Consider the following 19,832-nt stretch of genomic DNA (forward strand, 5'->3'; position numbering starts at 1 on the left):
CCATGTTAAAGCCAGTCAGGACCGTTCCTTAGTATCTTTCATCCCTACGTCACTTGCGCCCACTTTTTTACATACGTATGTTATATTTACAAAACCATTAAACGTACAGTGTCCCACAAATGTCTTCGTACTCCTATATCATTTCCCTTAATTAATGTAAAAGCAATGATAAAACAAAAATGCAAATTGTGATAGTGTGCGTCTGTTCGCTATCTCAGTTCTTCACTGAAATTTCGGAAAAAGAATGTATTTTAATGAACCTTAAAATAGTTATTATGCCAAAACCGAAAAAGTTTGATATTTCGACACAACAAAAGTCGTTGTACTCCCTGACAGAATTTATCAAAACGGACATTAAAATATTATAAAAATGATGTCACTAATGATGTCTCCAAACTCAATATTTTGGAGATTTTAATTGTGTCTTCATTAATGTGAGATATAATAAGCCTTTCGTTATACAGAAATCGAGAAAGTCAAGACTCCAATGGAACAAACATGTAATCCATGAAATCCAGGGTCAGACAAAGTAATGGTTCGAAAGGGATGAATCAAATTCTATTCTTAGTGGGCTTAGGGAATAAATGTTGCAATCGGGACTCAAAGGTAAGTAATAAGTACTTTCAAAATTATACACAAGAAATCGGAGGAAAATTTATTTCTGAACACATTTCCTTATCGTGGTACAAACAAAATGCAATAACAAATAAAACCCTGTACCACAGTTAAGAGTAAAACAAAAATATAATCACAAATTAATCGGTAAATCCGCATTCAAATATAATACACACATACAGATATTTATTTTAACATGGCTTACCCTAATGTAGATTTTTTTGTGAAATTACATACTTCGTGTGTGTGGATATGTGTTAAGCCCTTACTATCTTCCATTGACCATTTTCATACAAGTACTGCCGGCACAGCATACAACATTTCAGTACAGATGAAACAAGCATTGGCAACGGTTCTCAATCAAAATATTGACGCTTCAAGCTAATTACAGTTTCGCTAACATATCCACCATTTGAACGGAAACAAAAAACTGAGGAGATCTGCTCATCACTGATAATCGGGAACGTTGTTTTTTTTTTTGTTTTGTTTTGTTTTAATATTAGAGCCTTGATCGAAGTGCAAACAGAATGCCGCTCAGTAATAATCACAACTAAATGCCCGAAATTAAATATTTATTATTTCGTTTTTTGCTTCTTTCAGTCAATATGCACTTTATTTTGCTAAAGTTTATTAATTATGTGATCGTCATTGAACATCGCTAGTATTTCGGAGAAAAAAAACTACTCGAGGTCATAAAAAAGAATAAATAAATAATTACGGTCCAATTAAAATTTGATCCCAAGCGAACTAGAAAAAATGCATTGACATTTTATTTGGAGCAATAAATGTTATTTTTGTTGTTTTCCAAATAAAATAATCCATATTATTATAGAGAGTCTCTACCATCCCCTCTCTCACTTTTTATGTGGCCGTGTCTGTAGTTTGTGTTGATTTTATATTTCTGTTATTAACGGAAGCAAGCATACAGCCAAAATAATTGTTAAACAATTACAATCCATTATGGCCAATCAGCAGCAGCAGCGACAAAGCAACGTTAACAAAAACAGTTGCGTGCGTTTAATATTCTACATGGCAGCTTTTCTAACGCTGCCAATGCCAATGAAAGTACGGATTTCATGTAGTGCACATCTAATACACATTGACGACCACGATGGCCATCATGAGTTCCATTCAAGTGGATTGCCGAGAATTCATTTACCGCCTCCGTTGCCACCACCACCTCCGCCGCCGTCATCTATACATATCCCATCCGGCAGGGAAATAACACCAGCCGAATGTATGGTTGATCTGACAAATGATTTGGCCTATCGTATCCTGCATTATCACTCAATTCTGAATCGAAATAATTTTGCATTTTCTCCGACCGCTCTAATGAGTGTCCTTGTAGCACTTTACGAAGGATCAAACGGAAAAAGTTCTACCGAATTGAAAAATGTATTGCAGCTTCCTAGCAATAGAGATATTATACGAGTTGGTTATCGGGATATACACCGTCGATTAAGGGTGAGTATTATCTTGTAGTGTGTGCGTTGTTTGCACGAAAATGTTTAATTCGTAATTAAAAAATGTTAACGTAGTGAAAAGTTTCGGTACTAAACAGGTTATCCATAATAGATAGTCTTTTCATTAATCAGTTATACAGTGAGTCACAGTCAAAAGTATTCACTTTTTTTTGTATTAGCTGATGTTTATTAATTCCAAAGTATATAATAACAAAAACATCGCTCCCATATGGAGCATCTATCTAGCTATTACAAGCAAAGTTGATAATGTGTAATATTTTACAAGTTCACATGTAGTGTACAAAATTACGAAACGTAGTTCTATCCTGTGTCATTCGTCTTATTTCGGACCATGTTTTTCCCTTTGATTGGAATTCTGCTTCCACTGATCTTCTCCAAGTTGTGCGGGCGCCCTCTGTTCCGTCTACCTTGTGGATTTCATTGTAAGCTCATTTTAGCGAAATCAGAGTCATTTTTCCGTAAAGTATGTCCAATCCATTTCCATTTTCTTTGCCTGATTTCGGTATCGAGGGGCTTAATAGCCAGGCCAGGAAATTTTGAGCATTCTTCTCATAGATTTATTTAGAAATACTTTATTTAGACTACATCTAGTGACGGATTTCACACTGGTGTTGAAAATGTAATTTGTTTTTTTGGAAATTTGTGAGGATTGCCAAACTCTAGACAATGAAGCGTATCCACTTGAGTTTCTTTAATTAAAACAGCGATTGCTAAGAGTTAATTAATGATAGTGATTTTATTCTTTTCTATATTTTTACATTAGTGTCTTAATTTTTTGTTTACCCGTTCAATATATCGCTAAGAATTCCTCATTTAAAAATCAGCGCTCTACATATGCGCTAAAGCGAGTAAATCGATCTACAAAATTTGACAACTCGTGTGAGAAGAATAAATTTTTTTTTACAAAAACAGGCGGTTAAAATTGATAAAATAAAATTAGCAATATTCTGGTAAATGCAGATTAAAAATAGAAATTGTAAAAAAATATAAATTTTTACTTCACAGTAAAAAGCTGTGAAAAAATGAGAAATAACGTCAAAAAACTGGAACAAATGTCAAAGTCGGCCTACCACCCAATCAGAAGGCGGCAACCTTGTTACAGTTTTTATACGCTCAAATTTGTCGTGTAAAAAGTTTTTAAAGAGAGCGTCATTCAGCGCCATTTTTGTTTAAAGTGAAGTGAACATTTAACAACTATTTTGTGTACGGGAACGGGGTTTCGGGTAAAATGTGTAAAAGTGGTAAAAAGTGTAAAAACTGTTTAGTTCTGAAACAAAGCCACATACAATTTTATAACGGTTAACATTTATTTGTGTGTTGAAATTATAATAATAACAATAATAATAATTAGCTCTGTTCCAGAACTAAAAAGTTTTTACAATTTTTACCACTTTTACACATTTTGCGTTCTCGTACACAAAATTTATATGAAAATCGTTTGCGACTTTAACAACTTTTACGAGTTTTACCACTTTATAAAGTACGGGAACAGGCCAATTGTTTCACAAACAATGTCCATATTTACATTAGGAAATTTTCTTTGCGGCAATTGTCAGTTTGTTGGAGAGGGAGGTGAGGTATATGGTAACCCTTTGCCTCTCAACACCCTCCCTCACCCACAAACTGACAATTGCCGCAAGGAAAATTGTCTAATGTAAATATGGACAATGTATGTCCAAACGAAAATGTGTACGAATGAAACAAGCCCAAACATTTGTGTGTTTTTATACCCTACACCACTATATTATTATATTATAAGTTTGTAAATGGTCGTTGACCCATACTTATATATACCCAAATGAAAGTCTGGACGAGCTGAGTCGATCTGGATATGTGTGTCCGGCTGTCCATCTAAATTTCACGAAATTTTGGATATTGATGGGGGTCCCGGAGGGGAAGAAGCCTATTGATTTTGTTGATGGTCGGATAATATTTAGGGGTCGGAATGGGCAAAAAACTTATGTGGATAAAAAGACAACGTTCTTTTCCAAACCGAATATCTCAGCTTCTGTATGGGGTATACCAAAAGTAGGTTCTCGTAGGTGATCAAACAACGAAGATATCACAATAGTCGCAAATAAAACGCAAATTTTAATTTTTGCGATTTTAATTATAATTTTTTGCGATTTTAATTATAATGACGAATATCACAGCTTTGGTTGTGCACTTTCCATAAGCAAAGCCTGCCTATGAAAGTAGAAGATTGCATCTTTACAATGATGCAAACTAGGTCGGCGTAGGTGACAAAATAACGGAGATATCGCAATAGTCGGTAATACATCCCATTTATCCATTTTTTGGAAATCACGCTACAGGTCGCAATTTTGATCCGATCGTCACGAAATTTTGAGGGTTAATAGGGGTCTTACAGAGGAAGAAGCCTTTAGATTTTGGTGTTGGTCGGATAATTCTTAGGGATCGGAATAGGCAAAAAACTTATTTGGATAAAAAGACAACGTTTTTTTCAAAGCGAATATCTCAGCTTCTATAAGGGGTATACCAAAAGCAAAACCTGACAATGAAGGTCGAAAATATCACCTTTCTAATGCGGTGATATTTTTCATTTTTGCGATTTTAATAATAATGACGGATATCACACCTTTAGTAAAATTTTTCTCACAGAGATAGAAGCATATTGATGTTGGTGATGTCGATAGTAGTCAAATATAAAATTAAATATTAATTATTTTGGTTCAGTTCGCCTTAAGTCATTTGGTATAAAAGCCAGATAGGTGAAAACTTTCGTATCTCCCTCTTTTATGGAGATGTTTTCGAGTGAAAAGATAATGCACAGAGGTAGTGGTGTAGGGTATCACATAGTCGGCCCCGTACCGACTATAGCCTTTTTTCACTTGTTCAAATTTGTGTTTTTGTTTTGAAAAAAAAAAACAAAGGTAAAAATAAAGTTTGGGCGTATTTCATTCGCACACATTTTCGTTTCGACATACAGAAACAGGCTGTTGGTTCGATAATGAATTTAAAACTTAAAAAATGCCGAAAATCGGGAGGTACCGCTCTATTGGAGCTACATATATCAGAACATGGACCGATATATCTTCTTTTTAATAGCAAATATTCTAGGCTTAATAGAAACTTCTAAACCAAAATAGTTCTATCTTAAATATTGCAAACTGAGAAAAGAAAGTTCTCATAGAAATACTGCAAGCCAAATTCGTTCAAATTTTAAAACAAACAAAAATTTTGCAGAAGAAGTGTATTTCCAATCCTCCTCGAGGTAATTTTCTGTCCCTGTCAGCTGGCATATGCACCTGTTGACGGAATATTTGGACCAAGCGAAAGTGTTTTCATGACATGAAGCATTGTACGGTAGTCAATATGGAATACTATAACACTGAGTTTAGCATAATATTCAAGTTAGAAGTTCTATGCCACTCTACGACTCTCATCCATAACGTTACGGTTACACTTCACTTCTTACCTTTAGGTTACACTTCACTTCTTACCTACTTCTGTACTAACGGACTTGCTCGCCGAAGTATAGACTGTTCTACAATCCTCAATTTAGGATGTTCTACAATAAATTCGATAGAGTTTTAGGGATAATAATGAATGTCGTCACAATGCAGAAGATTAATTAAGCTAAAACTGACCAAAATAAAGAACAAAGAGTAGAACAAAAACAATATCAAATCAAACATGCAAAATGGTGAGTGAAATTATGTACAGTAGTTTTTGTTGTAAAATTAACTTAACCCCATCAGTTAATTTCTTAACAATATGTTCCCACAACATACCCGAAAGGGACAAAGACGACTTCTCTCATATCAATGTGTGTATGTCGTTTCTTATTAGCACAATAATATGGGACCTACTTTTTATCGCCGAGTCCGAACGGCGTGTCTTACGACACCGCTTGTAAAGAAGATTTTCATGGTTGAAATACTCAAGAAATGTAAGCAGTTTTACACTAAGAGGATTTACCACCGCCGAAAATTTTGATGTGCTTACTTTTTTACAATCTCATATCCCTGTACCATAGCGTGATGAGTTTCTAAATAAAATTACATAAAATCTTAAATAAGGTGATTCGGTGAAAAAACCTCACGCACAAAATGATTTTAAATTTAAAGTCACTGCAAGCAAATATATTTATATTTGAAAATAAACTTTAGAGCCACATGAGATAACCAAACTGACACAACATTGGTTTCTCACTTAATATGTTTTTTAATTCTGTCAATCATATACTACACCTTTTTATACCCTCAGCATTTATGCTAACGAGGGTATATACACTTTCATACGGGCAAAATGTGCCTCATCGAAATAATGGTTTTAGACCCCAAGTATGTTTGGACGAAATGTGTTTCAGACAATTTGGAGTCGATTGAGCAATGTCCGTCCGTCTGTCTGTCTGGCTGGCTGGAGCGCACGATAACTCTCGAAGGGATGAACCTCAAATTTTGGCTTTCGTAATATTTTGTCCAAACTCCAATCCCTTCGGTACCTCCAACACAAAAGTTCGAAAATGTTCGGAAAATTTGTGCGTACGATAGTTCTTGAAGGAAGTAACCGATTTGGTCCATACTTTGCACATCGTAAAATGTGTACCAGACTTAGATAAGGTTTCAATATGTACTCAATCGGTCCACTCCTTCGGGTACCTCCCACACAAAATTTCGGAAAAGTTCAGTTTAGGGCCATCTCTCGAATAGCTTTGATTTTTGTTTTAGCAACTTGTATTCACTGCCCCCCATACGACGGTACAATTTTCATTAGCGGCAAGTACATACTTCCTGAGAAAATAGCATGAAAGTTGCAAAAAAACCCCTATGACACCGTGTGAGGTGGTTGGAACGGATCAAAATTTGGCCTTAGTAATATTTTGTCCAAACATAGTTTAAGTTCGAAGATAAGCCATATCGGTCCACTCCTTCAGGAACCTCCCCCACAAAAGTTCAAAAATGTACGGAAAAATTGTTCGTACGGTAACTCTTGAAGAGAGCTGCCGAATTGGTCCATACTTTACACATCCTAATATAACTACCAGATATAGATTAAGTTCAAATATGGACTATATTTGTCCACTCCATCCGGTACCTCCCACACAAAATTTCGGATAAGTTCAATTTAAGACCTGATATCGAATTAGTTTGTTTTTTGTTGAAGCAACTTGCATTCGACGACTCAATTACGACGGTAAAAGTTTTTTTCAGGGGCAAGTCCATACTTCTTGAGCAAACAGCCCGAAGGGTGTAAAAACCCCCCATGGCATCATAATGGTCAATGTCGATCCATTCATTTTAGTATCTCCTACGTAAAACTTTTAATCTTTAATCCTAATAAACATTTTTGTCGGTTCAAACACCCAAAATTTTTAAAAACCCCTAAATACATACGTTTTTTGGGAAAAAATTGTTTCAATATACACAGGCTGAGGGTATATATCTGTCGGCAAAGCCGACTGATACTTTTTTACTTGTTCAGATGTAATTCGAAACATTTTAGTTGTAATTCGTAACATTTCACTTGTAATTCGAGAATTCTATTTGTAATTCGAATTATTCCATTTGTAATTCGAAACATTCCACTTGTAATTCGAATTATTCTATTTGTAATTCGAATTATTCCATTTGTAGTTCGAATTATTCCATTTGAAATTCGTATTATTCCATTTGAAATTCGAATTATTCCATTTGTAATTCGAATTATTTCATTTGTAATTCGAATTATTCCACTTGGAATTCGAATTATTATACCCTCAGCCTTTAGGCTGAGGAGGGTATATACAATTTGATACGATGAAAATGTGCCTCATCGAAATAATGGTTTTAGACCCCAAGTATGTTTGGACGAAATGTGTTTCAGACAATTTTGAGTCGAACTAGCCATGTCCGTCCGTCTGTCTGTCTGTCTGTCCTGCTGGCTGGAGCGCACGATAACTCTCGAACGGATGAACCGATTCGGTTCAAATTTTGGCTTTCGTAATATTTTGCCCAAACTTAGTTTAAGTTCGAAGATGACCTACATCGGCCCACTCCTTCCGGTACCTCCCCCACAAAAGTTCGAAAATGTTCGGAAAGTTTGTACGCACGATAACTCTTGAAGGGAGTGACCGATTTTGTCCATACTTTGTATAGCGTAAACTTTCTACTAGAGTAATTTGAGGTTCCAATATGGTCTCAATAGGTCCACTCCTTCGGGTACCTCCCACACAAAATTTCGGAAAAGTTCAGTTTAGGGCCATCTCTCGAATTGCTTCGATTTTTGTTTTAGCAACTTGTATTCACTGCCCTCCATACGACGGTACAAGTTTCATCAGGGGCAAGTCCACACTTCCTGAGAAAATAGCCTGAAAGTTGCAAAAAACCCCGTGTGAGGTGGTTGGAGCCCAAGATAACTCTCGAACGGATCTGCCGATTCTTTCCAAAATATGGCCTTAGTAATATTTTGTCCAAACATATTTTAAGTTTGAAGATAAGCCATATTGGTTCACTCCTTCAGGTACCTCCCCCACAAAAGTTCAAAAATGTTCGGAAAAATTGTTCGTACGGTAACTCTTGAAGGGAGTGGCCGAATTGGTCTATACTTTACACATCCTAATATATCTACCAGATATAGATCAGGTTCAAATATGGACTATATTTGTCCACTCCATCCGGTACCTCCCACACAAAATTTCGGATAACTTCACTTTATGACCTAATATCGAATCACTTTGATTTTTGTTGAAGCAACTTGCATTCGCTGCCTCTATTACGATGGTAAAAGTTTTTTAGGGGCAAGTACATACTTCTTGAGCAAACAGCCCGTATAGTGTAAAAACCCCCTATGGCACCATATGTATGTTGTGGCTGGAGATCCACTTCCATAACGGTCAATGTCGATCCATTCCTTTTAATATGTTTTTCAAATATGTTTCAATATACACAGGCTGAGGGTATATCTCTGTCGGCAAAGCCGACTGATTCTTTTTTACTTGTTTTATTTGAAATTACACATGAAATCATTCGTATTACAAATGGAATAATTCGAATTTCAAATGGAATAATACGAATTTCAAATGGAATAAATCGAATTACAAATTAAATGAAATTAGTAAGTCTGTCTGGTTACCCCAAAATTTGTACCAACTTGTACCAATTGTTGCTGGAAGTCGTCTGTTAACGCAAAAAGTCAGCAAAAGAGAACGATTCGAGAGAGACATTTTGACAGTTCTTTCACTGAGAGCTTGCAAATTCTTGCTGGACAAATTTCTTCTAGGAAGCACTTGCACTCTTCTTCTTCCTGAAAACAATCAATCATCTGTTTTAAATTTTTCGTTGATTTATGTTTGTGAAAATTAAAAACATTTTATTGTGGAAATAGCAAGCCTAATTGTATTGCTTTTTTGGAGAACAAAGTTGCAAAGTGGAAAAATCCTTTTTTGGGTCATTTTCTTCTTTATTTTTAATAAAATACAACATTTTTGCTTCCTTTGGTTCCTTCATTGGCGGACAAATTGTTCTGTTTTGGCAAGTCAGCTGATTGCTTGCTGGTTTCTGCTGGGAAGTTGTCTGTTTACTTTTTACAATTTTCTAGCAAAAGAGAATAAAAACTCTCTACTCTCCGAGAAAGTTCTTGCTGGACAATTCTTGCTGGGAAAGTAACCAGACAGACTTAGTATTATTCTATTTGTAATATTCCATTTGAAATTTTAAACAAAAAATTTCGAATTACAACTGAAATATTTCGAATTACAAATGGAATAATTCGAATTACAAGTAAAACAATTCGAATTACAAATTAAATAATTCGAATAACAAATGGATAAATTCGAATTACAAATGGAATAATTCGAATTACAATTCAAATGTTTCGAATTACAAATAAAATGTTACGAATAACATATGGAATTCTCAAATTACAACTAAAATGAACCGAATTACATCTGAAAAAGGTGTAGTAGGCTTAAGTTTATTCATTCGTGTAACAGGAAATAATTTTTGAGAGATTTTTTTTCATTTCATACATATGTATTTTCAAATAGTTTTTTTTTTTAAATCGATTTGTGTGTGAACTTTTTTATATTTCAATGGAATAAACGTTATTTTAGTGATTAATAGGCAAAATTTCATTCATCCGTGATACACGAAATCATTTTGGAGTAAAAATGTTGAAAAGTCATAAGCCTAGTGCCAGGGCTTCGGAGTCGGAGTTGGAGTCGGAGTCTAGCAAATTTTGCTGGAGTCGGAGTCGGAGCCGGAGTCGTGAAAAAAAGCTCGACTCCGACTCCGGGCAACAATCTGTTCTACATTTATCAAAATTTGTCAAATCAATTTAATTTATTTAAATGATCATAGTTTAAAAAAACTCTTAATCTCTATTTTGACTACAAAATGCATATCGGAAGCATGGAATAATGTTTGCATGCTCCAAATATACTTGTGTAAGATCTTTTAGAAGTTTTACAGGTCATTTTAAGGAAGGCTCACTGGTCTTCTCTTGTTTTTTATTAGAAGTCATTTATGTCTGCTGTTAAATAACCAGTTGGACTTCTATGAAAGACCTTGTAGAACTTTAAGGGAAATCATACGAAAGACTTACCCTGTGGGCCTATTCTGTAACTTTTTAACGACAGTCGAGTTGTTATTTTTATCGCCAGGTTTTGGGGTTTGCACTAACGATAGTGTTATTCTGTAACTTATGTTAAAATATAATCGAAAATAAATATTTTAAAATGGTATCTCTGGGGGCCTATTCTGTAACTTTTTAACAACTTTACTCATTGTTTATTTTACAACAATTTCATTTGTTTGTTTTGTAGTTGTTACAAAAACAAAAGGAATTTTAACAACTTTTCAATTGTTGTTGTCAAAAATAAAGAAAATATAAAAACGAAGACATGAAAAATATAAAAAAGTATATCCCACGAAAATTACGCCGTTTTTATAAAACTAAGTTGAATAAACTGTTCGAGTGAATGTCCAGTGTATTTCAAGTAAGTGTACATGCGTTACAATGAAACAAGAACTGCTTACGTACAAACGTCTTATTGTAGAATGGCCCATCTTATTGGTACCGAATTGGCGAAAGGAGAAAATTTTCAGAAGTAATGGTCGCGGCGTCATGAAGGAATAGGAGAGTTACGGTCAAAGTTATTAGAAAAGGCCAAATTCACGCTGATACGTTAATGGTTAATTGCAGATAGCATCTGTTTCATGTTAATTGCAATATACATATTCACATACGTAGATGTTGGTTCAACCTAAAGATGCGATGAAAGCACCAGAATGATGGCATTAATAAATATACATTTTAAGGCGAAAAACATGTTTCTGTTTCATTTTGGTTTTTAACCTACAGTAGACTTCGTCTATAATAACGGTCAAAAATCCACGAAATTCGGTCGGTATAAGCGATAATCTCTATAGTTGATATTCGTTTAAATTATATAAAGCGGACAGAAATTTTGACGTTTCAATTTCGCCGTTATCAGTATGTCGTTATAAGCGATTGTCCAAGTCGCGAAATAACGTCCTGTTTATTGCCGGTTCTCTCATAAAATTGTTCCTAAGAGATCAATCATATATAACTTATTCAAATGTCATTTTCAATAACTACAAATCGGCGACAATTTAACAACACAAAATTTATTGCCGTTTATTTATCGACAAAATTTTAAATAACAATGAGTAAAGTTGTTTAAAATGTTTCAGAATACCAAAGTCGATAAAAATATGGTTAAAAAATTTAAACAACTTGAGTGTCGATAAATTGTGATAGTGAATCGAGGCACTGGTGCCCCTTAACCAAATTTAAATGGAAGGAGCTTACACCTGAGAAGTTTTCGCGGATTCTGAAACTGCAATAGCCGGAGGGCTTTCACTTCTTCACACTTATAGGGGTTTTTTAAATTTTCACGATTTTGCTTGAAAACCGCAAGTCCTATGGAAATGATGTAAAGAAAATCTTGTAGCAGTGAAAATTTTCTCTGCACTGACTGTATCGCCTCTTTACAAAACTATGTCATGACTACAATTTACCAACCTATATATCTCAAAAATGGTAGAACCTAGGAAATTATTGCAAAAGTCAGTATTGTAGAGAATTTCCACAGCTATATGATTTTCTCCAGTCCCATTTCGATAAGACTTGCCGTTCCCAAGCAAAATGGTGAAAACCTAATAATAAAAACCTAAAAATGTGACCTAAACTTCTATATCTCAAAAATGGTAAAACCTACGAAATTGTAAAGGTCATCCTCTAGTGAATTTGTGAAGAAACAATATTTTCTTTAGCCCTATTTCGATAGGACTTACCGTTTTCAAGCAAAATCGTGAAAACATAAAAAAACCCTAAAAATGTGAACTTCAAGTAACCTTAACCACGAAAATGTATGTTAAGGGGAAATAGCAATTTTGGTCGTCTATCACGATGCGGTGTTAAAATATCATTAATTTACCATAACTCAAAAAATTACAAAGAGTGTTACCGGACAGTAATTATGGTAATTTGATATTTCGAGTCTCATTGGGTACATATAAGTCAAATTCGGAAAATTGTAAATATACTCGTATGTTGGTGTTTAGGTAGAGAAACCTTGTAACGATACCGTCCGATTGCAGTTGCTTTGAAGGGGTTTGCTACATGTTCTGAAGTGTGAAGTATACTGAAATGCTTGTTACTTTGTATTCTGTATTGTCAACGAAAAAAAAACGAACAACTATGTTTTGGTATCCTCCCAATGTAATGTATCTTGAAAGTTCAAACTGAAATGACTGTAATTTGTGAATTTTATTTTATCTATTTTCGGAGTCGACTCCGGAGTTGGAGTCGGAGTCGGAGTCGAGAAAAAAATTGGATTGGAGTCGGAGTCGGAGTCTGCCCAAAAATGGCTCGACTCCGAAGCCTTGCCTAGTGCTTACCACTGCACCAAGTACATACAGTTTGTTTAGATAATGTTTTCGAACCAAGAAAACGAAAAATTTTCGTATTATTTTATGAAAAATTATAAATAATTGTCGTAAAAATTTTCGGGTTTTTGCAAAAATTTTATATACATAATCTTTCATATCAATATATGTATGTGTTATATACATTTCGCTCATTTACTCAAAGAGTGTCACATCTCAAAAAATTAAGTTTCGAGAAAAATGCGTTGTAAGATGCCGATTGAAATTTGACTTTCCAACTTAAAATTAATAAAAAAATAAAACAACATCTTTTGTAAGGAGATAGATATAAGATATTAGTTCTAAATTTCGGTGCAAGATCGAGCATCATTTGAAAATCTTAGTGCTTCATACACTCAAAAAAATTTTTTGTTGATTTATGACAAACTCCAAGAAAATAAGTCGTAAGTCAATGAGTTTTAGAGATATCAACGTGAAAATCTGGCAAAGGATAAAAAAGAAGTCGTAGAAAAAAAACATAAATTGCTAAATCAAAAAACGCATTTTTTTAGTTATGCCACTCTTTGAGTAAATGAGAGATGTATATACATATATGAATTTTATACATATGTGTATATGAATGTCCATACGTTATTTTTAAACAGACCTATTTCTTTGGCTCGGATAATCCATTAAAAGGACTTAGCCTAAATAAAGAGAATGTTACAATTACCAGAGATTTTGAAGCTATTTTAACGTTTTATGGTTACGATTTGGGAATGGACATGGTGGTGTCGTCTACCCCAGTCCCAACAACAACCACAGCAACCTCAATAGAAACAACAACAACACCATCGACAACCATTCCAACAACTTTAGCACCAACCACCACACCAGAAACTATAGACACTACAGCAGCAACAATGGAAATAACTACAACTCCAACAACGGTAACAACAACATTGGTCCCAACTACAACACCACTTCCATCTACTACAACTACAACGGAGGCTGTTACAACAGCCGAAAGCACAACAAGTGAAACTACAGAAACCGCCAGCGAAAGTGTCCCCACACAAACAGAAATAAAGAGAACAGAAACAACTACAACTACAGAGGCCACAAGTCCAGATGAAACCACTGTTGAAACAACAACAGAAACACCCGCTGCCCCAAGCACAGATGAAGCTGCCGAACTAATTTCATCATTTGTAGCTGAAGCTAATTCAGAACCTCTGTCCCGGATAATTCAGCAAGCACGTGTTACTCGTTTGCCCAGTGCTAAGCTTCAAGCACCTCGTTTAATGAAATCACCACCACAAGCCAATTATTTGCCAGCACAAAGAAAATCCAAGCGTCTGTCGGTGACGATAAATCGTAAAAAACGTCACCTTCTAGGCTTAAAAGACTTCGATTCGCATCTCTTTGTGAATTTGTTAAGTAACGAACCGTTTTTGCACTCGTTAGCTCCTATTGCGGCATTGAACACTCCACACGCTGCTTACATCCCAGTATCCAATGAATTTGAAGTCGATACTGATCCAAACTTTATCAATACTTCGCCAACGGCGGCGGGTGTCAAACAAAATTACAACACCGATGTTATTACGCATGTTTTCTATCTCAGCAGTCAACAAATTATCTACACGACATTTAAAGTTTACAATGCTGTACTCTATTACAAATATTTTGAACATTTGCGTATGAGTGTTTTGGAACTGGAATTGGATACGCCCGAATACAATTTGATAATTTTATTGCCTGATTATAATAGTGATTTGGTAGCTGCAGCAGCATCTCTTCGATCGGGGCCAAAGTTACGCGTAATGAGAAAACAACTAAAACCGAAATGGGTTCAAGCGATAATTCCTGATTTCAAATTGCATGGCACGATTTTTTTAACGAATGATCTACAAAATGTAAGTTTTATTTTCAATTCTTATTACATACTTTACTTTTAAGATACCCACCACCAATTTCTTTCATTAAAAATTTCATAACAAAATATCAGCTTTAGAAATGTTATAAATCACTGAGTTGCTAAATTTAATATATAATGCCTGTTCCAGAACCTACAAGAATACATATTTTTACTACGATAACAATTTTGCCTTTATTTAATCGAACAAACAAAGTAAAAATGTGTAGATTCTTATTTTAACATGTCGCGCGTAATAAGCCGTAATTTATTTGGACACTTATATTTAGTTGCTAACAGTCGTAAGTACTTATTTTATGACTCTGTTTCTCTAGGTTAGGATTGGGGATGTGCAGTAGGGTTATGACTTTTTTACAACCTCATATCCCTATATCGTAGCGTGATGAGTTTCTACATATTGCATACATTTTTAATTATAAGGTGATTCGGTGAAAAAACTCAGGCACAAAATGATTTTAAAATTTGAATTTATCAGAATTATGGGTAATTTTTTGAAGTCACTGTAAGCAAATACAGTATAGTCTCGATAATCCGGACAACGCGGTAATCCGGACACTAGAATTTTTTACATTATAGACTCTGTAATCCGGACATCTCATATTCTCTCGATAATCCGGACATCAATATTTTTCCTATCTTGAGCATTACATTGCTATTTATTTCATTGACGTTTTCGTTTTTAGCAATAGCAATTGGTGTATAATTAATAAAAAATAAGTTTTTTAAAGTTTTCGGTCCACATCTCGTCTTGCTGGCTAGCCACTGTTGACTCAATTATACAGTCTATATGGAATTACCCAGTAAACTTTGAAGGTAGGGGTTCTATGCGATGACGTGATTTCATGGCATATTTTGCATTGGTTCAAAGCAAGTCGTGAAAGATCCGATCTTTTCATTAGCATTTAAACCATGCAAAGGAAGTCGTGAAAGATCCGATATTTTCATTAGCATTTGAATCATTTGTACAGATCGATTTGTACATCCCTACAAGTAGCGACATCAAAACAAAAGAGTATACATTTCCAAAATTTTTGTTATAAAATTACAAAATTACAAATTAAATGTAGGTTCACGAACTAGAATATCTTAAGGAGTGCTGTTGGAGTCCATGTCGAAATCTGAACTGGTGATGAGGAGATAATAGAGAAGCTTTTGTAAGATTAAACAAAATCAGTGGCTGAGTGTGGACGCGGTGCAGCGGCGGTGATTAAATTGAAATTTTGGGTGTAAACTTTATGCTGATAAATGAATTCTAGTTATTTCATGAATTAGTTTGAATTAATAAAGAGTTTGGTTTGTCATGACAATCATATTTCAATACAGAATTTTCCATTTTCCAAACAAGACATGAAAATGTCATGCCAAAGGGTTGGTGAAAATGACATGTCAAAGCATTGGTCAAAATGACATGCTTAGGATCCGACAATGAATGTCATCTTAAGATCCGAAAATGAATGTCATATTATGGTAGTCACGCTCATATACAATTCATGAGTGAAAATGCTAAAAAGATGACATGCCAGATCACTTGCACCCATGATTCAATAGCATCCTTGGCATCGAACATTTTGCAGGGTTCATTAGCCTTCAGATTAGTGAGAAATTCCCTTAAGAGCATATAATGTATTCCAAGGATATTTAACCTAAAAGTGTTTAAAACACTTAAAGCGTTGGTATTAATAGCCTAGTTTTAGATTTAGATTGTTTTTAAATTTTCTAACTCATTTTTAAGTTAACGCACAAAAATCGATAAAATTAAAACGCAAAATTATTAATGAAAAGTTAAAACAAATGTTGACATCACTCTTGATATAGGCAGAACTTAACGACTACTTTTTGGTCGCTAACTTACTGAAAAATATCGTTAATTTTTCCAATTTTTGTAGGTAAAGCAAAAAATGAGTTAGAGAATCGTATTAATTGTATAGAAATTTCAATAAATTATTAAAAAAATAAAATGATTGCGTTTATTTTCATTCTTTGATATACAAAATAACCTGCATCTACGGTTTGTTGTATTCTATTCTAGTAATTAGGCAACTAATAGATTTAAACTTCATATTGTCTTATTCGAAGGCTATCGCATTTATATAAAACAATACTGTTGAAAAGTCAGTTGCTGATTTTCATATAAATGGCTAAAATATATTCATCATAATGAGTGACTGCATTTGGATTCTGAAGTTATCTCTTAAGTCATAAGAGGCTCATGTCCCATGAACACTGAACATCAATATGTTTACATGGGCTACGAACTTTATATCCTTAATAAAAACAAGTGAGCAAAGGCTATAGTCGGGACGGAGCCGACCATGTGATACCCTACACCACTACCCCTGTGCATAAACTTTTCACTGGTAAACATTTCTTTTAGGGAATATAATCCGACTACCACCAAAATTAATATGCCTCTTTCTCTCTGGGACCCCCATAAGCAACCAAAATTTCGTGACTATCCGATCAAAATTACGACCTGTAGCTTGATTGCAAAAAATGGAAGTATTGGATGCATTACCGACTATTGTGGTATCTCCCTTGTTTGACCACCTTCGCCAACCTGCTTTACACCAATGCACATTGGGCCCAATGGCAGGTTTCTGAGGCAAAAAGTCTAGTTTTGAAGTCATATATTTGTATAAATTAGTAACGGGATTAGATTCTTAACACTTTGAGCCACTTAGAAACAAAATCATTTCAACCTGGCAACGCTTCGTGGTCACATACCGAGCTGTCAAAGATATTGCATGTTACTTTGTAAAATTTTATAAAAATTTATCCAACGAAGAACAAATTTGTTTCGCTCGGCAATTAAAAACCGCTGATTTAATAAACAGTTTTTTTAATGGATAAAACGTGTAAAGGTATATAAATTAATATTCTGATTAAGAAATAAAAGAAGTTAGATTTGGTAAGGAATATTTGAAGTAGACTTGTGGTGTATTTTTTGTGTAGTTCGTATTGTAGTTTAAATAGTTTTTGGAATAAAACTCGCGGTATTGCGACGTATTGTCGAAACTATATATATCTGATAGAAGGTAATAGTGAGTACTATATGTGTAAAAAAATTGCATGTCCGTATGGATCCGAATACTTATAGAAAATTACTTACAGATAGCGTGACACTTAAAAATGTGGATATTTTAATTTATTAGATTGGTTTGGGACTGGACGATGCTCAATATGACACAAGTCGCCAAATTTTATAGTAATCTTATCCGTGTTACACCAAGCATTGAAATCTTCAATATTTTAGATCTTTAAATTTAATAACTGGTACTACAAACACCTACTAAATTTCAAGATCTTAACCTGTAATTATAAAGTTTTCAAATAACGGACGCGATCGCGGTTTTCTACTTCCAAAACATAAATTAATGATAGAGGTCACAATTACTATTGTTTTGTATACCAATGCGTCTAATAATCTCTGAGATTTCGCGTTTGGCTAAAACTTGTTGTGGGGGAGGTCCCCCACCCCCTCCATTTTTCGGTATAAAAAGTACCTTACTATCTATTCTCAGACCTTATGAATCTACAAACAAAATTTTATCAAATTCGGTCCAGCCATTTCAGAAGATTTATATTTCGAACATCATTGTATACCTGAAAAGGTTTCTATATATATGTAGATATATATCTGAACCGAACAGAGCCAAATTTTCAGGACCTGATTCTAACCTGAACAGGATTTACCATATCAAATTTTAAGGCGATCGGATGCAAATTGTGACCTTTGTGGGGCTTAAATATAAAATCGGATTAAATCGGATGAAACATATACATGAAAACTATATCTATATCTGAACCGATTCTTACCAAATTTTGCAGAAGTACTTTTATGCCCATTAAAAACATTGGAACGAAATTTGGTAGCTCTAGCTGCTTCCAGTGACTTGTTGCCTCAAAAACCTGTCATTGGGCCCAATGTGCAATGTAAAGGTAATATTTTCTTCTTTTATTGACAGGCTTTGCCGTTGGAATACCCCTACTAGAAGCCGATATATTCACAAAGAATAAAACTTTGAATTTGTCTCCAAATGAGTTTTTCCCCATTCCGACCCCTAAATATTATCCGACTATCACCAAAATCAATAGGCTTCTTCCTCTGTGGGGCCATCATCTACCCCCAAAAATTTCGTCGCTATCCGATCAAAATTCCAACTTGTAACGTGATTACAAAAAATGGAAATATTGGGTATATTACTGAATTTTGCAATATCTCGGTTTGCTCACTTACGCCAACTTACTTTCCATCAATATAAACGAGATATTTTCTTCTTCCATTGACGGGTATTCCTTTTGGAATACTCCAACCAGAAGCGGAGATATTCGCATAAAAAAACGTTGACTTTTCTCCACATAAGCTTTTCGCTTAGTCCGACTCCTGAATATTATCCGACCATCACCAAACTAAATAGGCTTCTTCCTCTGTGGGACCCGCATCAACTCCCAAAAAATTCGTGACGATCCGATCAAAATTGCGACCTGTAGCGTGATTACAAAAAAATCGGAAAATGGGATGCATTATCTACTATTGCTCTCTCTGCTATTTGACCACCTACGACAACCTGCTTTAGATCCTTGTAAAGGTGATATTTTCTACTTTCCTTGCCAGGTTTTGCTTTAGATATACCTCTTAAAGAAACAGAGATATTGGCTTTGAAATAAAACTTTGACCTTTCTCCAAATAAGTGTTTGCCCATTCCGACCCCTGAATATTATCCGACCATCATCAAAATCAATAGGCTTCTTTCTCTTTGGGACCCCCATTAACCCCCAAAATTTCGTGGCGATCCGATCAAAATTGCGACCTGTAGCGTGATTACAAAAAAATCGGAAAATGGGATGCATTATCGACTATTGCCATATCTCTGCTATTTGACCACCTACGACAACCTACTTTGCATCGTTTTAAAGGTGATATTTTCTACTTTACTTGGCAGGTTTTGCTTTTGATAT

The 19,832-nt window shown here is 34.7% G+C and overlaps 1 protein-coding gene across 4 annotated transcripts in view; it reads left to right on the forward strand.

Moving 5' to 3' along the window:
* Positions 1–931: 931 nt before the first annotated feature.
* Positions 932–19,832, forward strand: part of Spn85F (Serpin 85F) — a 31,006-nt gene continuing 12,105 nt past the window's right edge. The window contains exons 1-4 of one of the 4 annotated variants that reach the window (XM_073991428.1): positions 932–1,152; positions 1,216–1,304; positions 1,448–2,079; positions 13,600–14,853. In XM_073991428.1, coding sequence (XP_073847529.1) covers positions 1,576–2,079; positions 13,600–14,853 — 1,758 coding nt within the window. In that variant the 5' untranslated portion in view covers positions 932–1,152; positions 1,216–1,304; positions 1,448–1,575. Of the gene's footprint in view, positions 1,153–1,215; positions 2,080–13,599; positions 14,854–19,832 lie in introns of all 4 variants that reach the window. The other 3 variants (XM_073991415.1, XM_073991434.1, XM_073991423.1) reach the window with 3 other exon arrangements.

The sequence above is a fragment of the Musca autumnalis genome, unplaced genomic scaffold, assembly GCF_047663935.1.
Source record: "Musca autumnalis isolate F117 unplaced genomic scaffold, ASM4766393v1 scaffold_1, whole genome shotgun sequence".
Taxonomy (NCBI): domain Eukaryota; kingdom Metazoa; phylum Arthropoda; class Insecta; order Diptera; family Muscidae; genus Musca; species Musca autumnalis.